Source organism: Nannobrachium achirus, assembly GCF_963921795.1.
Source record: "Nannobrachium achirus genome assembly, chromosome: 11".
NCBI classification, from domain to species: domain Eukaryota; kingdom Metazoa; phylum Chordata; class Actinopteri; order Myctophiformes; family Myctophidae; genus Nannobrachium; species Nannobrachium achirus.
In genome coordinates this window covers 8,001,133-8,019,435 of record NC_137820.1, presented here as the reverse complement: position 1 = coordinate 8,019,435, position 18,303 = coordinate 8,001,133, and the positions used below count along the sequence as shown (strand labels likewise).

Here is an 18,303-nt window from a genome sequence, read left to right as displayed (position 1 = left end):
TCCTGCGTGTGTCAACAGGCTGGAGTTCTGCATCCACACACACTGCAGGTAAATGAGCTCCTTATACGTTCTTTATTGTGTTTTATTGATATCACTTTTAGTCGCTGAACCGTAGTTGCTAAAGTTCACGTGTAATGCTACTGTATAATTTCCTTTTCTTACTTCCTGTTTATTGTGTTCACAGTTCTCTCTCCAGGACAGAGCAGACTGTAGGCCTGCTGCAGAGCTGAGTCTGACTGCAGTAAGTATTAAACTGTGTTTGTTTCAATACAAATGAACTCAGATGATCCATTCTCAGTGTTCATTTAACAGTGAGAGAGGAGAGGATTTAGTTTTGTGTGATTGTCAGAGTTACATTAACATTATGTTTCAGTCAGGGGTGGGTCATACATCTGTGTCTGTGTGGCATTCAACTATGCAAGATACCCAGAGCCGGTATTGCTGGTATAGTCATATGGATGAAAAGTGTAGTACTGTATACAGTAGACTGTTCAAATGACCTGCTTTACTACTAGAGGCACATGGACTTATGATCCAGTTTTCTTTTTATCTCTTTCGCTAGAAAGGCACTTTTACATGATGATTTCGTCTAAGGTTGCACTGGAAAGGCTGATAAGGTTGATTACCAAATTGTGTTGCATGGATCTGGCCTTTTAATAGTGACAGTGACTTGAGGAACAATATGACACTGATTTCACCATAAGCTTTCAGTTCCTTTGTGTTTTTTAAAGAAGTGAATTTTGAAATAGTTTGACAATCAGCAGGGAGACAGCTACTGGACCAGTTTTTCTCGTCTAGGTTTCTAAGGTTCATTTATGTAGGTATTTATGTAGGGCCGGTCTTTACACTGGCCCCGGGGTGTGCAGTCCCAAGAAGGAGAGAAAGAGTAGAAAACAAAAATAAAACATACTGCTGTAGTACTACTACTGTAACATGACAATAAATACTGTAATATTAAAGCAATCTCTTCTAGAAGTGTTCTCACAGTAAGCAATATTACTTACTCATGTGTCACAGACTTGTTGCGCTAATTATAAACTATAAAGCTATAACCCTTAAAGGGACGGATCTCCCCAAATCTTTATTTTGTCTTTTTATTACTTTGACTTGAATGTATAGATATCTTTGTCACATTCCTCAGCCAATATTTTGAGGAGACTCTTTGTGTCTCCAAAGGAAACAAAGCAGGCACTTTGTGTCTCCATAGGGAACCACTGCTGGTCATCAAATATTTGGAATGTGACAAAAAAAGAAAATAGCTCACAACACGTTGCAGCGTGCAATGTGTTGTGAGCTTGTCGTCACTGGTGCACAAGAACCAAGTAAAAAAACAGCCTTCATTGCTTGAATGTGAAATGGCTAAAGTAATGTGGACCTGTCGCTCTAAACCAAAGCTTTCAGAATTTCCTTGTTCTTTATGCACTAGGAATAAAACACCCTTCGGACTTGATGATAGAAACCAGGTAGCATTTGGTGTTAGAGTAGACCAGTGGTTCTCGATCAGTCTCGATTAGTCGGCTCTACGGTGCTGCCAAAATGTTGTGACCTCCCGACTTAATTTCGGTACTTAGCGGTGTCTTCTCATTCATTCAGCCCGGCTTCAAGTGCATATTCTCGGCTGTGAATCCAAGGAAACAGCGTTCGTTTCTGGGAGGGAGACACGCCGACTTCCAAATGATTGTGGACGCCGTGTATTGAGTGTTTCATAGCGAATACAGACAGCAGCTGGGTCTGAGTGATGGCAGGCAGGCGCGCGCGTGACACACACACACACACACACACACACACACACACACACACACACACACACACACACACACACACACACACAGAGCTTTGGTCGCTTAGTTCTCGCCGACCGTTTTAAAGAGAAAAGAAAAGCATAGACACAACTCTGCTAATGTTCCGTGTTGATAGGTTTTCCACGACGAGTTGTGACTGCGTGATGATATGTATGCAGCAAATGAGGCGGCCGCGGCACGTCTATAATGTGAGCTTGTAGATTAAATGTTGAGCGTTTGTGAGAGTGAGTGAGAGAGAGAGAAGAGACCCCGTGTCCCCGTCACTGGTGCTGCTGCCTGCTGGAGCTGCCTGCTACTTAATGGACTTCCAGTCATTCAGCTTGCACTGCAGCGCGAGGGTCAGTCAGATATATATATCCGCCCTGGCTGCAACGCTCATGTATCGGCCACAAACGTCGTCATGCCATGGACCTCCAATATTTACAAGCGACTATGCACTAGCCGTTAAGAAAGTATGGATGAACTCCCCCCGAACCTAAATAATTTCGGGTCGGGGAGCACTCCCGAACCGAAATTAGTTAGGCTCCTTATAACGGTATGAAACGACCCTAACTCAGATTTTGCTTCTGGGTGGTCCCTGGAACTAGATATTTTGAGATTGGGGTCCGTGGCCAAATACATATCATTTTGGGGGTCCTTCACATGAAAAGGTTTGAGAACCACTGACATAGTAGTCTCTCAAGAACAGACTAACTGAGCTCCAGTTAAGTGAAAAGTTCCTTTTCTTTGACAATGGCTAGCCAGATTGCTGACATAAAAACAAGGATTCAAAAGACACTATAGAATCGGGTCGAAATTCAAATTTTCAAGATAAAAAAATAAAATAGCAGATCTACAAGCTCGCAGCACGGCACTCGGTGCCGCGCTGTGAGCTTGTATATCTGCTATTTTTCAATAGTTAAAGCATAAAATAATGATACACAAAGTAGTGTACACGTTCTGAATGGGTTGATTTACGAGAAGTCTGCACAATTACAGATTGGAAGAATTGTTATTTTGATTGACCTGTTATCAGTCCTATGGCACCACATCAATAAAGTATGGTATTGTATTGTGGGTAAAATCCTATCCAACGATAACAAAACATTCTAGGTAATGGGTCTGAGAGGCTACTTCTCATCAAATGATGGTCCGTCGTGGCTCAAATACCAAATAAATGATGGACCTTCATATCAAAAGGGTTGAAAACCACTGGAGTAGCCGGTTTATTGTCATGTTGCAGAGGGAGTTATGTGGTACTGTACATCTGCTCACTCGTACTTTGAACTCCACCATTGACATTCTTAGAAGCCATATAAATACCATAATGGTATTGACACTAAGGCTTGCCCACCTGCCCCCGGCAGGTAAATAAAACTTTTGGGTAGGTGAAGTTTGCTTTCAGGTTGCCCGACTGGCAAGTGCTCATTTGAGAGGGAACGCAACCGTCTATAAATACAACACAAGATATCTGTCTAAACACCTGAACGTGGCCAGAGCGCTCTGTTTTCTGGTCTGTGGAATGTAAAATAAGAGCACTGTTTACCTATAATGTGCTGTTTCTACTGTTGCTACACGTAAACATATAACATAACAAGTGTGAATCCTAGACATATTCAATCATAGCTATGTAGGTATTTGGTATTTGGATTTGGAGGTATTGAGGTATGACATTTTCGCACAGCCCAGAAAGTAAAGAAAATGTTAAATTGAGCGATGATCAAAATCTTTACTATCCTTTTATAATGGACGATTTACTTTTCGGGCAAGTGGGCATGACATTTGGGCAAGTAGAAGATGACCTGTACTTGCCCGACTTGCAAGTGCCTCTGAGACCTTAGTGTCAACCCGTTTATGCCATTGTACTGATGATGTCCATGCATTGCCTGGATTTGTTAGCACGGCCGTTCTTAATCTTTTCAGGCCGCGACCCCCCAAATATTGTTGAGGCATTACGTATAGTTTGACTGATAAATATTGTGAATATAGCCAATTCTACAAGCTCACAACGCTGGCGCAGCAGACCCGCGACGTGTGGTGGTCTTGTAGATCGGCTATTTTCAAATTATTTTGGGGGTCACAGCAGTGGCGTCAGTTCAGAAAAGGCTAAGGTATGGCATACCTTATAGCAACAGGCATGATACATTTAGTTCAAGAAGTACATTCTATTTTCCCCCCGTTTCTACGTTTTTTTGGGCTGGATATGGCAGCCTGGAATGGTTGTTCAAGTGCAGCTAAACTTGGCATGTTAGTAAACATGCCACAATTAACAATAATGCATTGCACCTGTGCAGCTGACCTGCGGAACCTGGGAATATACCATTTTGTCAAGATGGGGAGAATATAATTATAATACCTTGTTAAAGTGACCATTTTGTAAAATTTTGCATTTGTAGTTATACTGTAATTTAACAACATAATAACAAACAAAGAGACATTCATGGATTTATATTTAAAAGTAACTTTTATTTTCCCCCCTGGACCCAGGGTATGGCAGCTGCTGCATACCCCTGCCATACCCAATTGACGCCCCTGGCTCACGGCCTGAAAAGGTTGAGAACCACTGCTGTCGATGACAATGTTTGTGACAGTTATGTTGTTGTGTACATGTTGAATGACAATGATGTAAGTGTAGTGGCTACAATGCAGAACAGGGTTATGGGGGAAGTGACCTGTGGCTGTTTCCAATGATTGCGTCTGACTGTTGGCTCATTCTCAGTCCTCCCTGTGCTCAGCTGAGAAGTGAAGGTCGTTTTTATTGTAATTAGTTACAGACTGCAACAACGTGCATTTGATAGTGGCCGGGTTTCCAAAAGCGATTTTAGCCCATCGTAGCTCACGCATGGTCGTAGAGACCAAGCCCCGACCGTCACGTTCCCGGGTTACATGGGTTCGGGCAGAGCGACATAATTAGCCCCTACACCATCATTCAGATCTCACAAACAAATGCTTAATAAAGTCTCACTCCTGTCTAAATACGGTACGGCATTCTATAATTACCCGTATCCTCCGTGTTCTTTAATAAGAAGCCTTTTTATCCGATCGATGTCTGTTTATCTCAATGGGGTTGGTGCGCATGGGGAACTGATTGATTGATTGATTGAAGAATTTATTAGAAGTTTGCAATAGAAAAAAGTACAGTTTCATGACAGTACAAATCACTGGTACAAGGTCAACTAAAAGGAGATCCTAGAAAGCTCTACGGCCTATTTCCGCAGGAACCACACTTTACGTATCTCATATAACATTGAAAGACAGACGGATAGAACATAGTACTTTATCTGGGATAACATCAATTTCAAAAGCAGAAAAAGCATAACATCAAATACAAAGGCAGAAAAAAGGAGGGGGTGGAACGCCAAGGAAATATTATTGGAAAACAGAAAGCGATTGGATAAAAAGGCTTCTTATTAAAGAACACGGAGGATACGGGTAATTATAGAATGCCGTACCGTATTTAGATAGGTGTGAGACTTTATTAAGAACTTTGTTTGTGAAATCTGAATGATGGTGTAGTTGTAGGGGGCTAATTAAGTCGCTCTGCCCCAACCCATGTAAACCCGGGAACATGACAGTCAGGGCTAGGTCTCTATGACCATGCGTGAGCTACGAAGGGCTAAAATCGCTTTGGGAATCCCGGCCAATGGCATTGTTGTAATCATGCAGCAAAACAAAGTATGGCATTGTAGGGGATACAAGGCATTACATGGGAAAACACGAGTAGTTACCTGCATGTGTCCTCCTCTTCCCCTGTTGGCTGTCTTCACAGCAGTATTAGCTGAGATTGAGAAGTGAAGATAGATGTAATGTACGCTTTATATTTGAATTCTAAGTACAACAACTGATGAAATCTGCACAATATACGTTATGTGTGACAGTGGTGTCTTTGTATTCAATGCGGTAAAGTAAAGTATGTGTCATGAGCACATTGCTTTACAGGGTTAATAGGATATTGTTCCGTGCATAGTTGCATACCTGTGGCCTGAGGCTCCTTGGACCTGGTGTGCCTCTGTGGCAATCCTTGTCACGGCTGTGTTCGAAAAGTTAGATGGATTTGTATCAGGGGCGTCAATTGGGTATGGCAGGGGTATGCAGCTGGGGGGGAATACAAGTTACTTTACAATATAAATCCATGAACGTCTCTTTGTCTATCTGTGCTGGTTATTATGTTGTTAAATTACAGTAAAATAACTACAAATGCAAAATTTAACAAGGTATTATAATTATATTCTCCACGCTTTTATTCTCCCCATCTTGACAGAATAGTATATTTCCAGGTTCCGCAGGTCAGCTGCACAGGTGCAATTCATTATTGTTAATTGTGGCACGTTTTTTGGCCTACTATATTATGCCCAGTTTAGCCGCACTTGAACAACTTTTCCATACTTTTGCCATATCCAGCCCAAGAAACCATAGACATTTTTGGGGAAAAAAATAGAATGTACTTCTTAAAATAAATGTATCATGCCTGTTGCTAAGGTATGGCAACATGACTGGTGTCTTGCGCGCGTGCAAGACACCAGTCATGTTGCCATACCTAACCTTTTTCTGAACTGACGCCACTGATTTGTATCCTTATTAGTGTCGGAAGTGATACTCAAACTCAGGCCCGCGGGCCACTTCCAGCCTGTGACGCAATTTTGACTGGCATACCAATCAATTAAACATATTTTCAAAACAGAATGAAGTTATTATCTGATCTTTAGCCTAATAATTACATGAATAATCATCCAGGAAGGGAAAACGGCATGCACTCATTCGGAGCAGCAGCAAAGATGAGCCTCAGCATAAGCGCCGAAAAGCTGATGCCGGGAACCGGCACCTTAACCCAAAATGGACGAATGCTTTCGCTTTGTTTGTGCATGCAACATTCTCATTCAGTCCCTCTTTCTCCCTCCCAGTCATGGAGATAATAGAGCCCATCCTGTGCATAGCGACTACCCTCTACACTCTCTGCGAGGAGGTGAAAGCCAACAAGAAACGATGCCAGCGCGTGAAGGACCGCGTGAGGGGCCTGGATCAGGTGCTGAGGGCCACCAAGCAGAAGGGGGCCCCCCAGGACTCCCCCCAGGTCAAAAGGGCCCTCAAGGAGCTCAAGCTCACGCTTGAGTCCGCCACGGAGGTCATCAAGAAGTACACCGCCGACAAGGAAAATGTCATCATGCGCATCGTGAACACCTACAACCACGGGGACGAGTTCGAGAGCTTGAACGACCGCCTCAACGACGCCTTCCAGACGCTGTCTCTGAACCTGCAGGTGGAGATGGATCGTAACCTTCACAAGCTGTTTGAATCGACTTCTCAGCGGGAGGAGGACGAGGCGGACAGGAAGGACGATTGTGCAGAGATCCAGAAAAGTGAGAATAGGGGAGGGGGGGCGTCTTGTCTTTTGTATGAAAGACGTTTGTGCAAGACGTCTATCATTGTTCTTTGAGCCAGATGTGTACAGAACTTTCTTTTGCAATTTGCACAGGAGAGCGTATCATGTCAAACTCCACAACCTGAAATCCAGCATAACTGTGCGGATTTACCAAATATACTGTAGGCCTACAGTATATGCTTCATATGGTTCCCATACTTTTTAGCTCAAGAAATTAGACTCTTGTCACCCAAACTAATGACAAGAGTAGATCTACAAGGGCACAGTTGTGAGCTTAAAAGAAGAAAAAAAATTGTGCATTTATATAGCGATTTTATCCAAAGCGCTTTACGATGTGCATTACATTTACCCATTCACGCACACATTCATACTCCGGTGGCGGTGGAAACCATGCAAGGCACCAACCAGCTCACTGGGGAGCTGGTTGTCTTGCCCAAGGACACTTTGACATGATGTTTCTGGTTGACATTGGCACATTTCACTCAGGTTTTTTCATCTCACTCATGTCACCTTGTCTGCTGACCTCACTCAGCAACGAAATAAAAAGAAAAAAAATATATAAATAAAACAATTCACAGGAGGTAGTGTAGTGATCACCCCTAGCCCCATAGTAGTGATCACCCCTAGCCCCATATAGAACCTCACCCGTCGCTGCATTCGAACAGACATTCGACCAGAGGGGCCGCTAATGCTGCCATTCCGGCTGCAACTTCCAGGCTTGTAAACATTACCGGATGACAAAACTAGCGATTTTAACGGATTGTTTCGTGCCCTGGTTCATGTTTTATTGACCCTGGTTAGGTTATCACAGTCTGGGAGCTCGGAACTACCTTTACTTTGTGGATACAATTTCGGGAAGAGTGTTTTCTACCTCAACGTTGGAGGCGTTCGACCCCCCCACGGGGAAACCTTTATAGGACCTCGTCTCGGAGCACAACGGTATGCAGCGACGGGTGAGGTTCTATATGGGGCTAGATCACCCCATGATGTGCACTGCAATGTAGTTTCAAATGCACTTCACTGCAGGTGCTTTTTGAGAGTAAAAAAATAAAAAAGAAGAAGAAGACGTGTGGCATGCATGATCTGGGCAGATTGCCCCATGAAATGTGCCAATGTGAACCAGAAACATCGGTAGACAGGAGGAGCCGGGATTTGAACCACCGACCCATGGATCATTGGCCAACTTGGCTCTACCTCTTGAGCTACAGCCGCCCTAGCCTCGGGTTGCCAGGCTTACTCATCTCCGAAGAGAAAAGCCTGGTGAAAATATAAGGCAGAGACCTTTCTAGGTGGTGGGGGGAATTTTCCCGGAAGTGTGGGTGTCCCTGCAAACGTATTCCCCGCTGGATAAAATCTGGTCTACGTCTCCTGAACCATATACAAACAAAAACATTGATTCATTTATTTGTAATATATATATATATATTTTTTTGTATTTCATTTTTACCATTTTCCCAAATAATTATAAAAAATAAATGAAAAAGGTTATGGTAAAAACACGGCCTGCTCACGTATTAGGATGGTATTATGAGTCACCAGAAAAGATAATGGGTGTTTTTAATGAATCTATCATGGTTAAAATGGAGTTTGAACCCTTCCACTGTTTCCCTGTTGAAAGTGAAATACCCCTTTAATGCATTTAATGGTTAATTTAATGATTGTGTGAGTGTGGCTTTAATATCAGATGTATTTCACAGTGCTACAACGTATCGTGGACCAAAATGATACCGTGGTGGAGAAACTGGAGGCTCTGGCATTGAACGTGGATGCCATGAAAGTGGGACGAAATATTGAATTGCGTAAGTAAACAACGTTAAAGTCCACATAGAATATAGTGCATTGTTATGGTTCGCAAACGAATAAACTACAGCACTTAAAACGGGTGTTTCACCCATAATATGTCGGGATGATATTTTGTCCCAGACTTAAGTGGAATGGTTCCTAATACAGCTGTGTATTTGTTAGACATTTTAGATAACTTTTTTTTTCAATTTGAATAAAACAATTAAGAAAGAAAATAAATCCCCAGTCACTGTGGTGACAAATATAGAATACAGTTTGAAAGTCATATGTTCACAGCCATATCCCTCAGTGCCTTTAGACCAGGGGTTTTCAAAGTGGGTGACGGGGCACCCTGGGTTGCCGCGACGGCAGTCCAGGGATGCCGCGAGATCATTTGATAATATTGGAATCTATTTGGAAACTTGAAAAAAAATGTAGTATCATTTTAAACTTGAAGTACTAAGTTATTTTCAGTCAGTTCTAACCAAAATGGCTATTATCTCAACGTTTTCCTCGCAACATAATCACTAAAATATCTTCACTGTCGGGCAGAAACCCCGTATCTCCAAGTTTCAAATGTGTACGTCTTTTGGTAAAGCAAGGCCCTGCTTCATCATACAAGACTGCCACACAAAACTAGTGAAAACAGCAGATCTACAAGCACACAATGCCTCGCATCTGTGCTTGTAGATCTGCTGTTTTCACTAGTTTAGTTAATTTTTTAGACGATAAATACAAAACGAACGGTTTTGGACATACAAGGTTTCCACCCGACAACGACGATATGCTATAAATATAAGGTGCTGGGAGTGAAAATTATAATGTAGGGATGCCTCGGATTAAAACAAATATTCATAGGGTGCAATGAGACATAAAAGTTTGGGAACCCCTGCTTTAGACCAGTGGTCCTCAGAATAGTTTTTCTCTCACGTCTGTAAATAAGGTTTTCACCACAGCACACCTGAATTACACTGTACATGTTTTAAATCTTATGCACATAACTATGCAAATCTTTCCCTCTATGTCACAGAGGTAAACTTGAGAGAATATCCGTTTCCATAGATTAGAACAAACTTATTGAATTCCAAATATTATCAAAGTATTCTGAGGCACCCCTGGACTTGTGTCAACGACACGGTATGACACCCACTTTAAAACACTGCTTTAGACTGTGCTATTTGTGGGTTTTCTTTTATTACAGAAAGGGATTTAGTTCCACAGACAGTGGAACTAATGCAGTGGAACTAATGTTCTGATGTCTGATGTTTGTGTTTTCTTCTCATTGATGGTTTTGCCGTCACCAGTTAAGAAGTCTGAGATCGTTCCCAAAGACATCCGACAGATCATCCCTGGGGACCTGTCCTTCGATATCCCCACAACACCCATCATGAAGACCGACATCTCAGAGGTCTACAAGGGAGAATACAAGAAATACCCTGTGGCCATCAAAAAATACCTCTGCCAAAAGGGCGTCATATCAAGGTTTGTGGCACATATCTTAACCTAGAATTATTGAATGCTTTAACCAGTGAAAAATAGCAGATATACAAGCTCGCAGCGCGGCACTCGAGCTTGTAGATCTGCTATTGTTGAAAAAAGGTCGTGAAAATGTGTGCAAATCTTTGAATATATGTATTTTCAAAGCGAACGTTTGTAACTCAAATTTTTTTAATCAAAAAACATAGAAGGATTCAAAAGACACTTCGGGTCAAAATTTTAATTTTCAAGATTTTTCAAAAATAGCAGATCTACAGTGCCGCGCTGTGAGCTTGTATATCTGCTATTTTTCAATAGTTAAAGGAGCTATAGTCAACTTTTTCTTGAAAAACGGATACTAAAATAAAAATAATGTTTCGAAAATATTTTATAAAAAAATAAGCTTCATATATGCGTTTCAATTAAAAAATGACCACAAAAAGCGGAAAAATAATGATAAAATAATCATTTTGGCCCTTTGTTTACATTTACGGGCCCTGTAAATGTAAACAAAGGACCAAAATGATTATTTTATCATTATTTTTCCGCTTTTTGTGGTCATTTTTTAATTGAAACACATATATGAAGCTTATTTTTTTATAAAATATTTTCGAAACATTATTTTTATTTTAGCATCCGTTTTTCAAGAAAAAGTTGACTATAGCTCCTTTAAAGCATAAAATAATGATACACAATAATGTGTACCCATTCTTAATCAAATGTTTATTCTCTAATAGCCTAGTACAATATAGATCAGAGGATCTCAATCATCACGTGTAAATAACTTTTTCGTCCGCGGCACCCCTGAATTGCATTGTTACTTTACAGTATCTTACATTTATGTCAAATATGTAAATCTTTCCCCTTAATAATTAGAACGGGTATTGAAAAATAGATCTGCTATTTTTGAAAAATTGTGAAACATTGAATTTTGACCCAATTCTATAAGTGTCTTTTGAATCCTTCTAAGATTTTTTGAAAAACCTGTGTTTCTATGTCAGCAAACTGGCCAGCCATCGTCAAAGAAAAGGTCCGTTTCACTTAAATGGAGCTCAGTTAGTCTGTTCTTGAGAGACTACTATGTCAGTGGTTCTCAAACCTTTTCATGTGAAGGACCCCCAAACTGATATTTATTTGGCCACGGACCCCCATCTCAAAATATCTTGTTCCAGGGACCACCCAGAAGCTACAAACGTTCGCTTTGAAAATACATATATTCAAAGATTTGCACACATTTTCACGACTTTTTTCAAAAATAGCAGATCTACAAGCTCGCAGTGCAGCACTCGGTGGCGCGCTGTGAGCTTGTATATCTGCTATTTTTCACTGGTTAAAGCATTCAATAATTCTAGGCCTAAATGGGTTAAGATACAGTTTATGTCAGAAGGAAAACTTCTGAGTTTAACTGTTTCCATTATGACAGATCGAAAATAACTTTTATACTTGGTGTTTAACCACTTGAACCCCAGCATCCCTATGGGGGGGACATTCACCAAACATATCCGATCTACGAGCTGTGACGCTTTGAGAGCTTGTAGATCTACTATTTTGGTGAAGAGGCTTGGTGTACTGTAGGCTTAAAAATAATGTACCAAGTACCAGGTCTGTTTTACTAAGTACTAGTAAGACAAGCGACCTCGCCCTAAAAGGCAACGTCGCGCCATGTCTTGGCCATCTGGCCAGTGATGTATATCGGACCAGTTACCCATATATGGAGACCCCTGGTACCCATATGGAGATCCATGTACTTACTGTATAATGTGATATGCTCGTTATGTGAAAGTCCTATGACGTCTATGACATTTGACATCATACATACAATCCCTTTTATGCCAATACATGGAGATCCCTGTCTGTAGAACCAGCCACACAGATATGGGCTGTCTTGGCCATTTATGGATTCTGTTAGTGCGGTATGTGGCTGATGTGGCCTCCATATACCATTCCCATATGAAGTCCTGTTAGATATGGGCTTAATATTGATGACACCAGAGAACTCCATATATGGGCATAAAAGGGATTCTGTCAGTGTGGTTCCCCTGACATCACAGTGAAGTCAGAGTGTGATGTCAGAGCGGCAAACCCATTCTGTTAGTGTGGTTCCCCTGACATCACAGTGAAGCCAGAGCATGATTTATTATAATGTATATATTATAATATATATATATCTGTAATTGAACAAATAGATTAACGTTACAATAGGCAATCAGGTACAGTGTGGGGAGAGAGCGGGCCTGCACTGGGTGTTAATCTATGTACTGTGTTATTTCCCTAAAAGCGAGGTGGTGAAGGTGTTCGAAAAGGAGATCCAAGACATGATGCGCTATGAATCACCAAACATACTGCGGATGTTCGGCGTCTGTTTCCAGGGTGCTGAAGGTGAGTCCTTTTTTGTTTAAATAATTGTGCTTGTTGAGAAACATTATTGAAACATCATCTGCTTCATCTCACTACTCTATTATGTCTAATTCCGTCGACTAAAACTATGGTGAAAAATATGATATTGTCGATGATGAAAAACTGGATAAAAGCTAATCGCTGTGATCTGCTGTTCTCCGCATGCAACATAAGTGTAAACTCAGCCATCACGACACCTTCAAGGCCTGGCAAAATACATTTTGTCGACTAAATCAACTGTAGATTTAGTCGACTAAAAATCATTATGATATTTAGTCAACAAAAACTAGACGTCATCAAAAACATTTCAGATGATTAAAATATGTCTAAAGCCAAATTGAATTGTATTCGAAAGACTAAAACTACATCAAAGGTTGGTGTCAAAATGAACTCTGTCTCCAGTGTAATATGAGATACTTTTCGCTGCCAGCAGGACTCATCGTCATGGAGTACTGCGAGAAGGGAAGTCTGAGAGAGGTTTTGGACAACCCCAAGCGTAAACTGCGTTGGGACAGGAAGGCTCGCATGTGCTTGGATGCTGCGCAGGGCATCTACAGGTGAGTCTTTGGCAGAGAAAGACAAACCAATGAGATTCAGGATAAGTTCAATCAACCAGTAAGAATGTGATCTGACAACTAACTACCGGTATTGTTTCCTCTTAGGCTACATCAGTCAGAGGAAAAATCCAAAGTCCATGGGGCCATCAACAGTGACAAGTTCATGGTAGACGAAGGCTACAGAGTTAAGGTATGCAGGAGTTCAAAATAAAGCATATTTTGTATATGAAATCATTAATTTGATCTTTTCATTTTGTTCGACAGCTCAATGCAATATGTGATCTTTAAATATTCCTTAATGGCTTTTGTTTTCTAGACATCAGTCACTGCTACCTACACCCTTTTCTGTATTTCCTAACGGTAGTTATTACATTGTATTGTTACCATTCATTGGCGGTCTGTTTTGTAACTACTGTAGCTGGGCGGTCTGGAGCTGGCTCAAACTGAGACGTCCTTGAGAAGGAATTGCAGGAACCCACAGAGCTCCCTGCGGAACCGCTCACCAGAGCAGCTGGAGAGTGTCAATCATCCATACTGCAAGATCTGTGAGATTTACAGGTCAGTTCTCTATAGCAGGGGTGGGAAACTTTAGTGATGGCGAGGGCCACTATATTTCCACCTTCACTCACATTGCATATTGCTACGTCCTACTTTGTCATATCTCATACAAAAGAAGCAAAAATAGCAGATCTACAATCTCAAAACGCATTGCAGTTGTAGATCGGCTATTTTTGCCTCTTTTGAATTGGAATCCTGAATTATTTTTTGTTATTTTTTAATTGGAATCCTGAAATGTAAACCTTTTGATTCAATTTCAAATACATTTAGTTATATACTCATGTTAACTTCATGAACCTAAATACAAATACATTGGACATAAGAAAATACATTTTAATACTACTATACTAGTCATTAAGCTACTAATATAGATAGGTCATGTTTGGAATTGTAACAGCTGTAATGTATTGACCTGGGGGCCGCATTAAGTGAAGGTGGGGGCCGCATGTGGCCCCCGGGCCGCCAGTTGCCCATACGTATGCTCTATAGTAATAACAATAAATAGTCTTCTTTTGGGGGGTGGGGATAAGGGGGCAGCGCTGTCGTCTCACAGCTAGCTAGGGAGTGTAGCGCCCAGGATTACATTAGATAACTGACACTGTGGGGGGGAGGGTTACAAAAAGGTTTTAGAGAAGAAAAAAAATGTATTTGTACATACAAACAAATAAAATGCATAAAAACAATAAGATTCAGAGGATAATGAATTAACTGAAACCAATGAATGAACCAAACCAAACCACACTGTATTTTTCTTTTCTTTTTCCCAGTCTCGGAATGGTCCTGTGGGAAATTGCAACCCGCAAGAATCCTCTCGACGGTGTGTATGCCTATGTCCTGAAAACAGTGGTTAACGCAGTTACTGTGCCTTTTCTTGCACACATTACACTTTATCGACGTTGTTGGGTGGAAACCTTGTATCTCCAAGTTTCAAATGTGTGCGTTCTTTCGCAAAGTAAAGCCCTGCTTCATCATACAAGGCCGTCGCACAAAAGTAGTGAAAACGGCATATCTGCAAGCACACAACGCCTCGCGGTGCGAGGCGTTGTGTGCTTGTAGATCGGCTGTTTTCACTAGTTTAAATCATTTTAAAAATGATAAATGCAAAATGAACGGTTTTGGACATACAAGGTTTCCACCCGACAACGACGTTAATATGTACGACACGTATTATAACAATCAGGGGCGAAAATATAGGGGGTGCCTGAGAGCTAAAGCACCCAGCTATGAAACCATTGATTTCTCACCAGACAACATTTTTAGCACTCGGCCGAATTCACACCTTTGCTTTGTCCCAAACAGCGTCAAAGCCCTCCCCCACATCCTGGGGGCGGGGTCAAAGACGGGCACCCATTTGAATATTGAAACGTCTCCGCCCCTGATAACAATTTCTCTCGTACAACAGATTGTACCACAGATGTCCAGATCTTTCAGAGAGTGTGCGAGGAGAAGCGGGTGCTGGAACCATTTCCTGACGACTGTCCTAAAAAGCTGAGAGAACTGATCGACGCCTGTCGTTCGTACGACCCCTTCCGAAGGCCAACAGCGGGAGGTAACTGCATGTGTTTATCGTCTTTCGGACGCAAGTTGAGTGTCATCCCAGGGATAACAGATCACATGACGTGATTCACAAACGTAGTGTGGCTCGAGACCCAAAAGAGACGTTTGATGATGTTTCCCCAGGGATCTAAACTAGTGAAAATAGTCCATCTACAACAGTGGTTCTCAACCTGTGGGTCGGGACCCCCAGGGGGGTCGCCAAATTATTTGGGGGGGGGTCCCCAGATGATTAAATTAATGTGCAACATTGTTTTCTCACTCAACAGTAAACAAACCAACATACAGTATAAGAGTATAGAGGGTATCTGCACATTTCTAAAGCGAAATGCCAAATTAATCATTGGACAAATTGTCAAATACTACAGACAGAAATTGTGAAAATAGCAGATCTACATGCTCACAACGCCTCGAAACGCGAGGCGTTGTGAGCATGTAGATCTGCTATTTTCACAACAGAGCCGTGTTATACAAAATGTAATGCCTCAACTCTTAGTGCTCGTCAGGGTGGGGGGGTCCCCAGTTAAAATATGATTATTTTGGGGGTCCCGGCCTGAAAAGGTTGAGAACCACTGATCTACAAGATGCAACATGTTAGATCAGCAATTTTCACTACTTCTTAAAAGTATTGTTTTCCCTCTAATTATATACATATATACTGTACTGTATGTATATATTTTTTTTCAATGAAAATACATTTTATTTTGGGGGATCTTTTTTGAAAATCTTTTGAAATAATAATAATGAAAAAACAATAAATAAAGTGGTATTTACTCGCGGCCCATAAGAATTGTCAAACTTCCCAAACTTGTCTTGTTAGGGAAACATTGGAGTAGAGACAATGTTAAAAGAAAGAGAGTAGAACCTGGGTGTGCCTGTAATCCCAGGCATGTTCTGAATGTGAAAACTCAACACTTCAAACTCACCTCTCTGGGCAAACTATTCCGGAGTGAAGAGTCTCTCAGCTCCACATATAAAAAAAAAAGAAAAAGACTTAGGCCATTAGTTAAGAAGGTGACGAACTGCTTTTGGAGATTGTGGAATATAGCTGTCTGGCTACGATGATGAGACTACACAGTCCCGGTAGAACTCATCCCAGCTTGTCTATACTCACTGTCTGTACTCTCTGGCTAAACTCACTCTAGGCAAAATGCATTAAATTACAGTTTTCGTTATTGTGTTATTCAACTCAATAACACCGTTGTCTAACCCTATAACCTCATTGGTCACTGTTGCTGTATCTATGGTCATTTAAACATAATGCCTTTTAGTGTTGTAAACATCCCCCAAAATAAATGATATTTATCTCTATTCTACAGTGCTGGTGGACAAGCTGCGCATGTTGGTGGAGTATTTGGATGAGGAGTAAGCTGACGGGTGTTCTCAGAAGAATAGCATGGTGTTTATGCATGGATCTACAGTATGTTGTACCATGTGTTACGGTTCAGGGCATAAAAGTCTAGTCACTGTTCGACCACTACTCATATGCATATGATTTGAATTAAAAAAATATTAAGGCTTAATGTTAGTGTACGTTTACAATTCCCTTTGTGTTAACGGGAGATTTTTCGAACATTAACACGTTTTCTATTAAAAAGAATTAAGCCTTTTCTCTCGATAGATACAGCCCATCAAAATAGACGCTTGGATGTGACTTATTATATTTTTTATGGAGAACCATTAACAGAGGATGATTATTTTCAGGACATGATTATTGATTGATTGATTGATTGATTGATTGAATACTTTATTAGTCAAAACAGCACGGTAAAGAAAGTCATTAAGGCTAAAAAGATAACACAAAGTCCTGGGGACTTGTTTCCATTACGGTCCATTTCAATGAACACAAAGTTAACACAATAATACATGTCATCAACAAATACAAAACACTATACTGTACAAATCTGCCATTGCAAAGAAAAATGGCCCTACGCAGTGATATTGTCTGTCTATGCGAGGCTATTATGTGCAAAGGAGATGGGAAATCCCCTTGTGGTCTCCTGATTGATGTGTTTGCCAGTTTTGAAAGAGACCAGTGTTACTCATCCTTTAATGGATGGTGTCAGGGCATTCCACATGTTGGTGTCAGTATAGTACAATGAGTATTTTACCATGTTTGTTCTAAATGTGGGTGGTACCAAGATCATGGTCACTCCCTCCAGTGTTGTGGCTGTGGTTGTGGCTGTCACTCACTTTGGAGATGTATGAGGGGTATTGAGGGCACTATCTTAAACACCAATCCAATTGATATGCTTAACCCTGTCTTCTACCCTGAGCCATCGCAAACTAGCAAAGTGTGTTGGAATTAGGTGGGGCATGGGCTTAAAGGGGTAGTCATCATAGTTCAACCCCAAAATAACATATTTTCTATCACACAACCCATGAAGCCTTGAATTCATGCCGTTTTTTTTTTTTTTTCTCTCATTCCTGAGCCAATAATTAGAAGACCGAGACAATAATTGGATGACCGGCGGAGTCGGAGGCCTGTGAATTCACGGGTCCATGTGGTGCTTGCTTATTGTAAATGCTGGATTAAGAGCGTCTGCTAAATGCCTAAATTGTAAATTGTGAGTAATCGATAGTGGAAAAATCATTTTGGGGTGAACTATCTCTTTGAGGCTGAGAAGTAGTGGTATCAGTTTGTTTTGGGAGCGATACTGTATGATAATATGACTGCTCTGTATATCTGTTGTTGATATTGTGTAAAAATGAACCTGCATGGTTATTAAACAATATCGTGCCATCATGCCCGCGTGAGTTGTGAGTGCTCTCTGACAGCTTTGCCATTCAGACCTAGCCTGGGGTTCCAGATCGCAAC

At 41.2% G+C, this 18,303-nt stretch overlaps 1 protein-coding gene across 1 annotated transcript; it reads left to right on the top strand.

Moving 5' to 3' along the window:
* The first annotated feature begins 202 nt into the window (after positions 1 to 202).
* Positions 203 to 16,998, top strand: LOC308293695 (mixed lineage kinase domain-like protein). Its single transcript, XM_080736290.1, has 11 exons — positions 203 to 241; positions 6,683 to 7,138; positions 8,859 to 8,960; positions 10,248 to 10,425; positions 12,698 to 12,798; positions 13,250 to 13,373; positions 13,479 to 13,563; positions 13,792 to 13,931; positions 14,699 to 14,748; positions 15,334 to 15,480; positions 16,805 to 16,998. Exons 2-11 carry the CDS (start codon positions 6,685 to 6,687, stop codon positions 16,852 to 16,854), a joined length of 1,431 nt encoding a protein of 476 aa, XP_080592416.1. The 5' UTR covers positions 203 to 241; positions 6,683 to 6,684; the 3' UTR covers positions 16,855 to 16,998.
* The last annotated feature ends 1,305 nt before the right edge of the window (positions 16,999 to 18,303 follow it).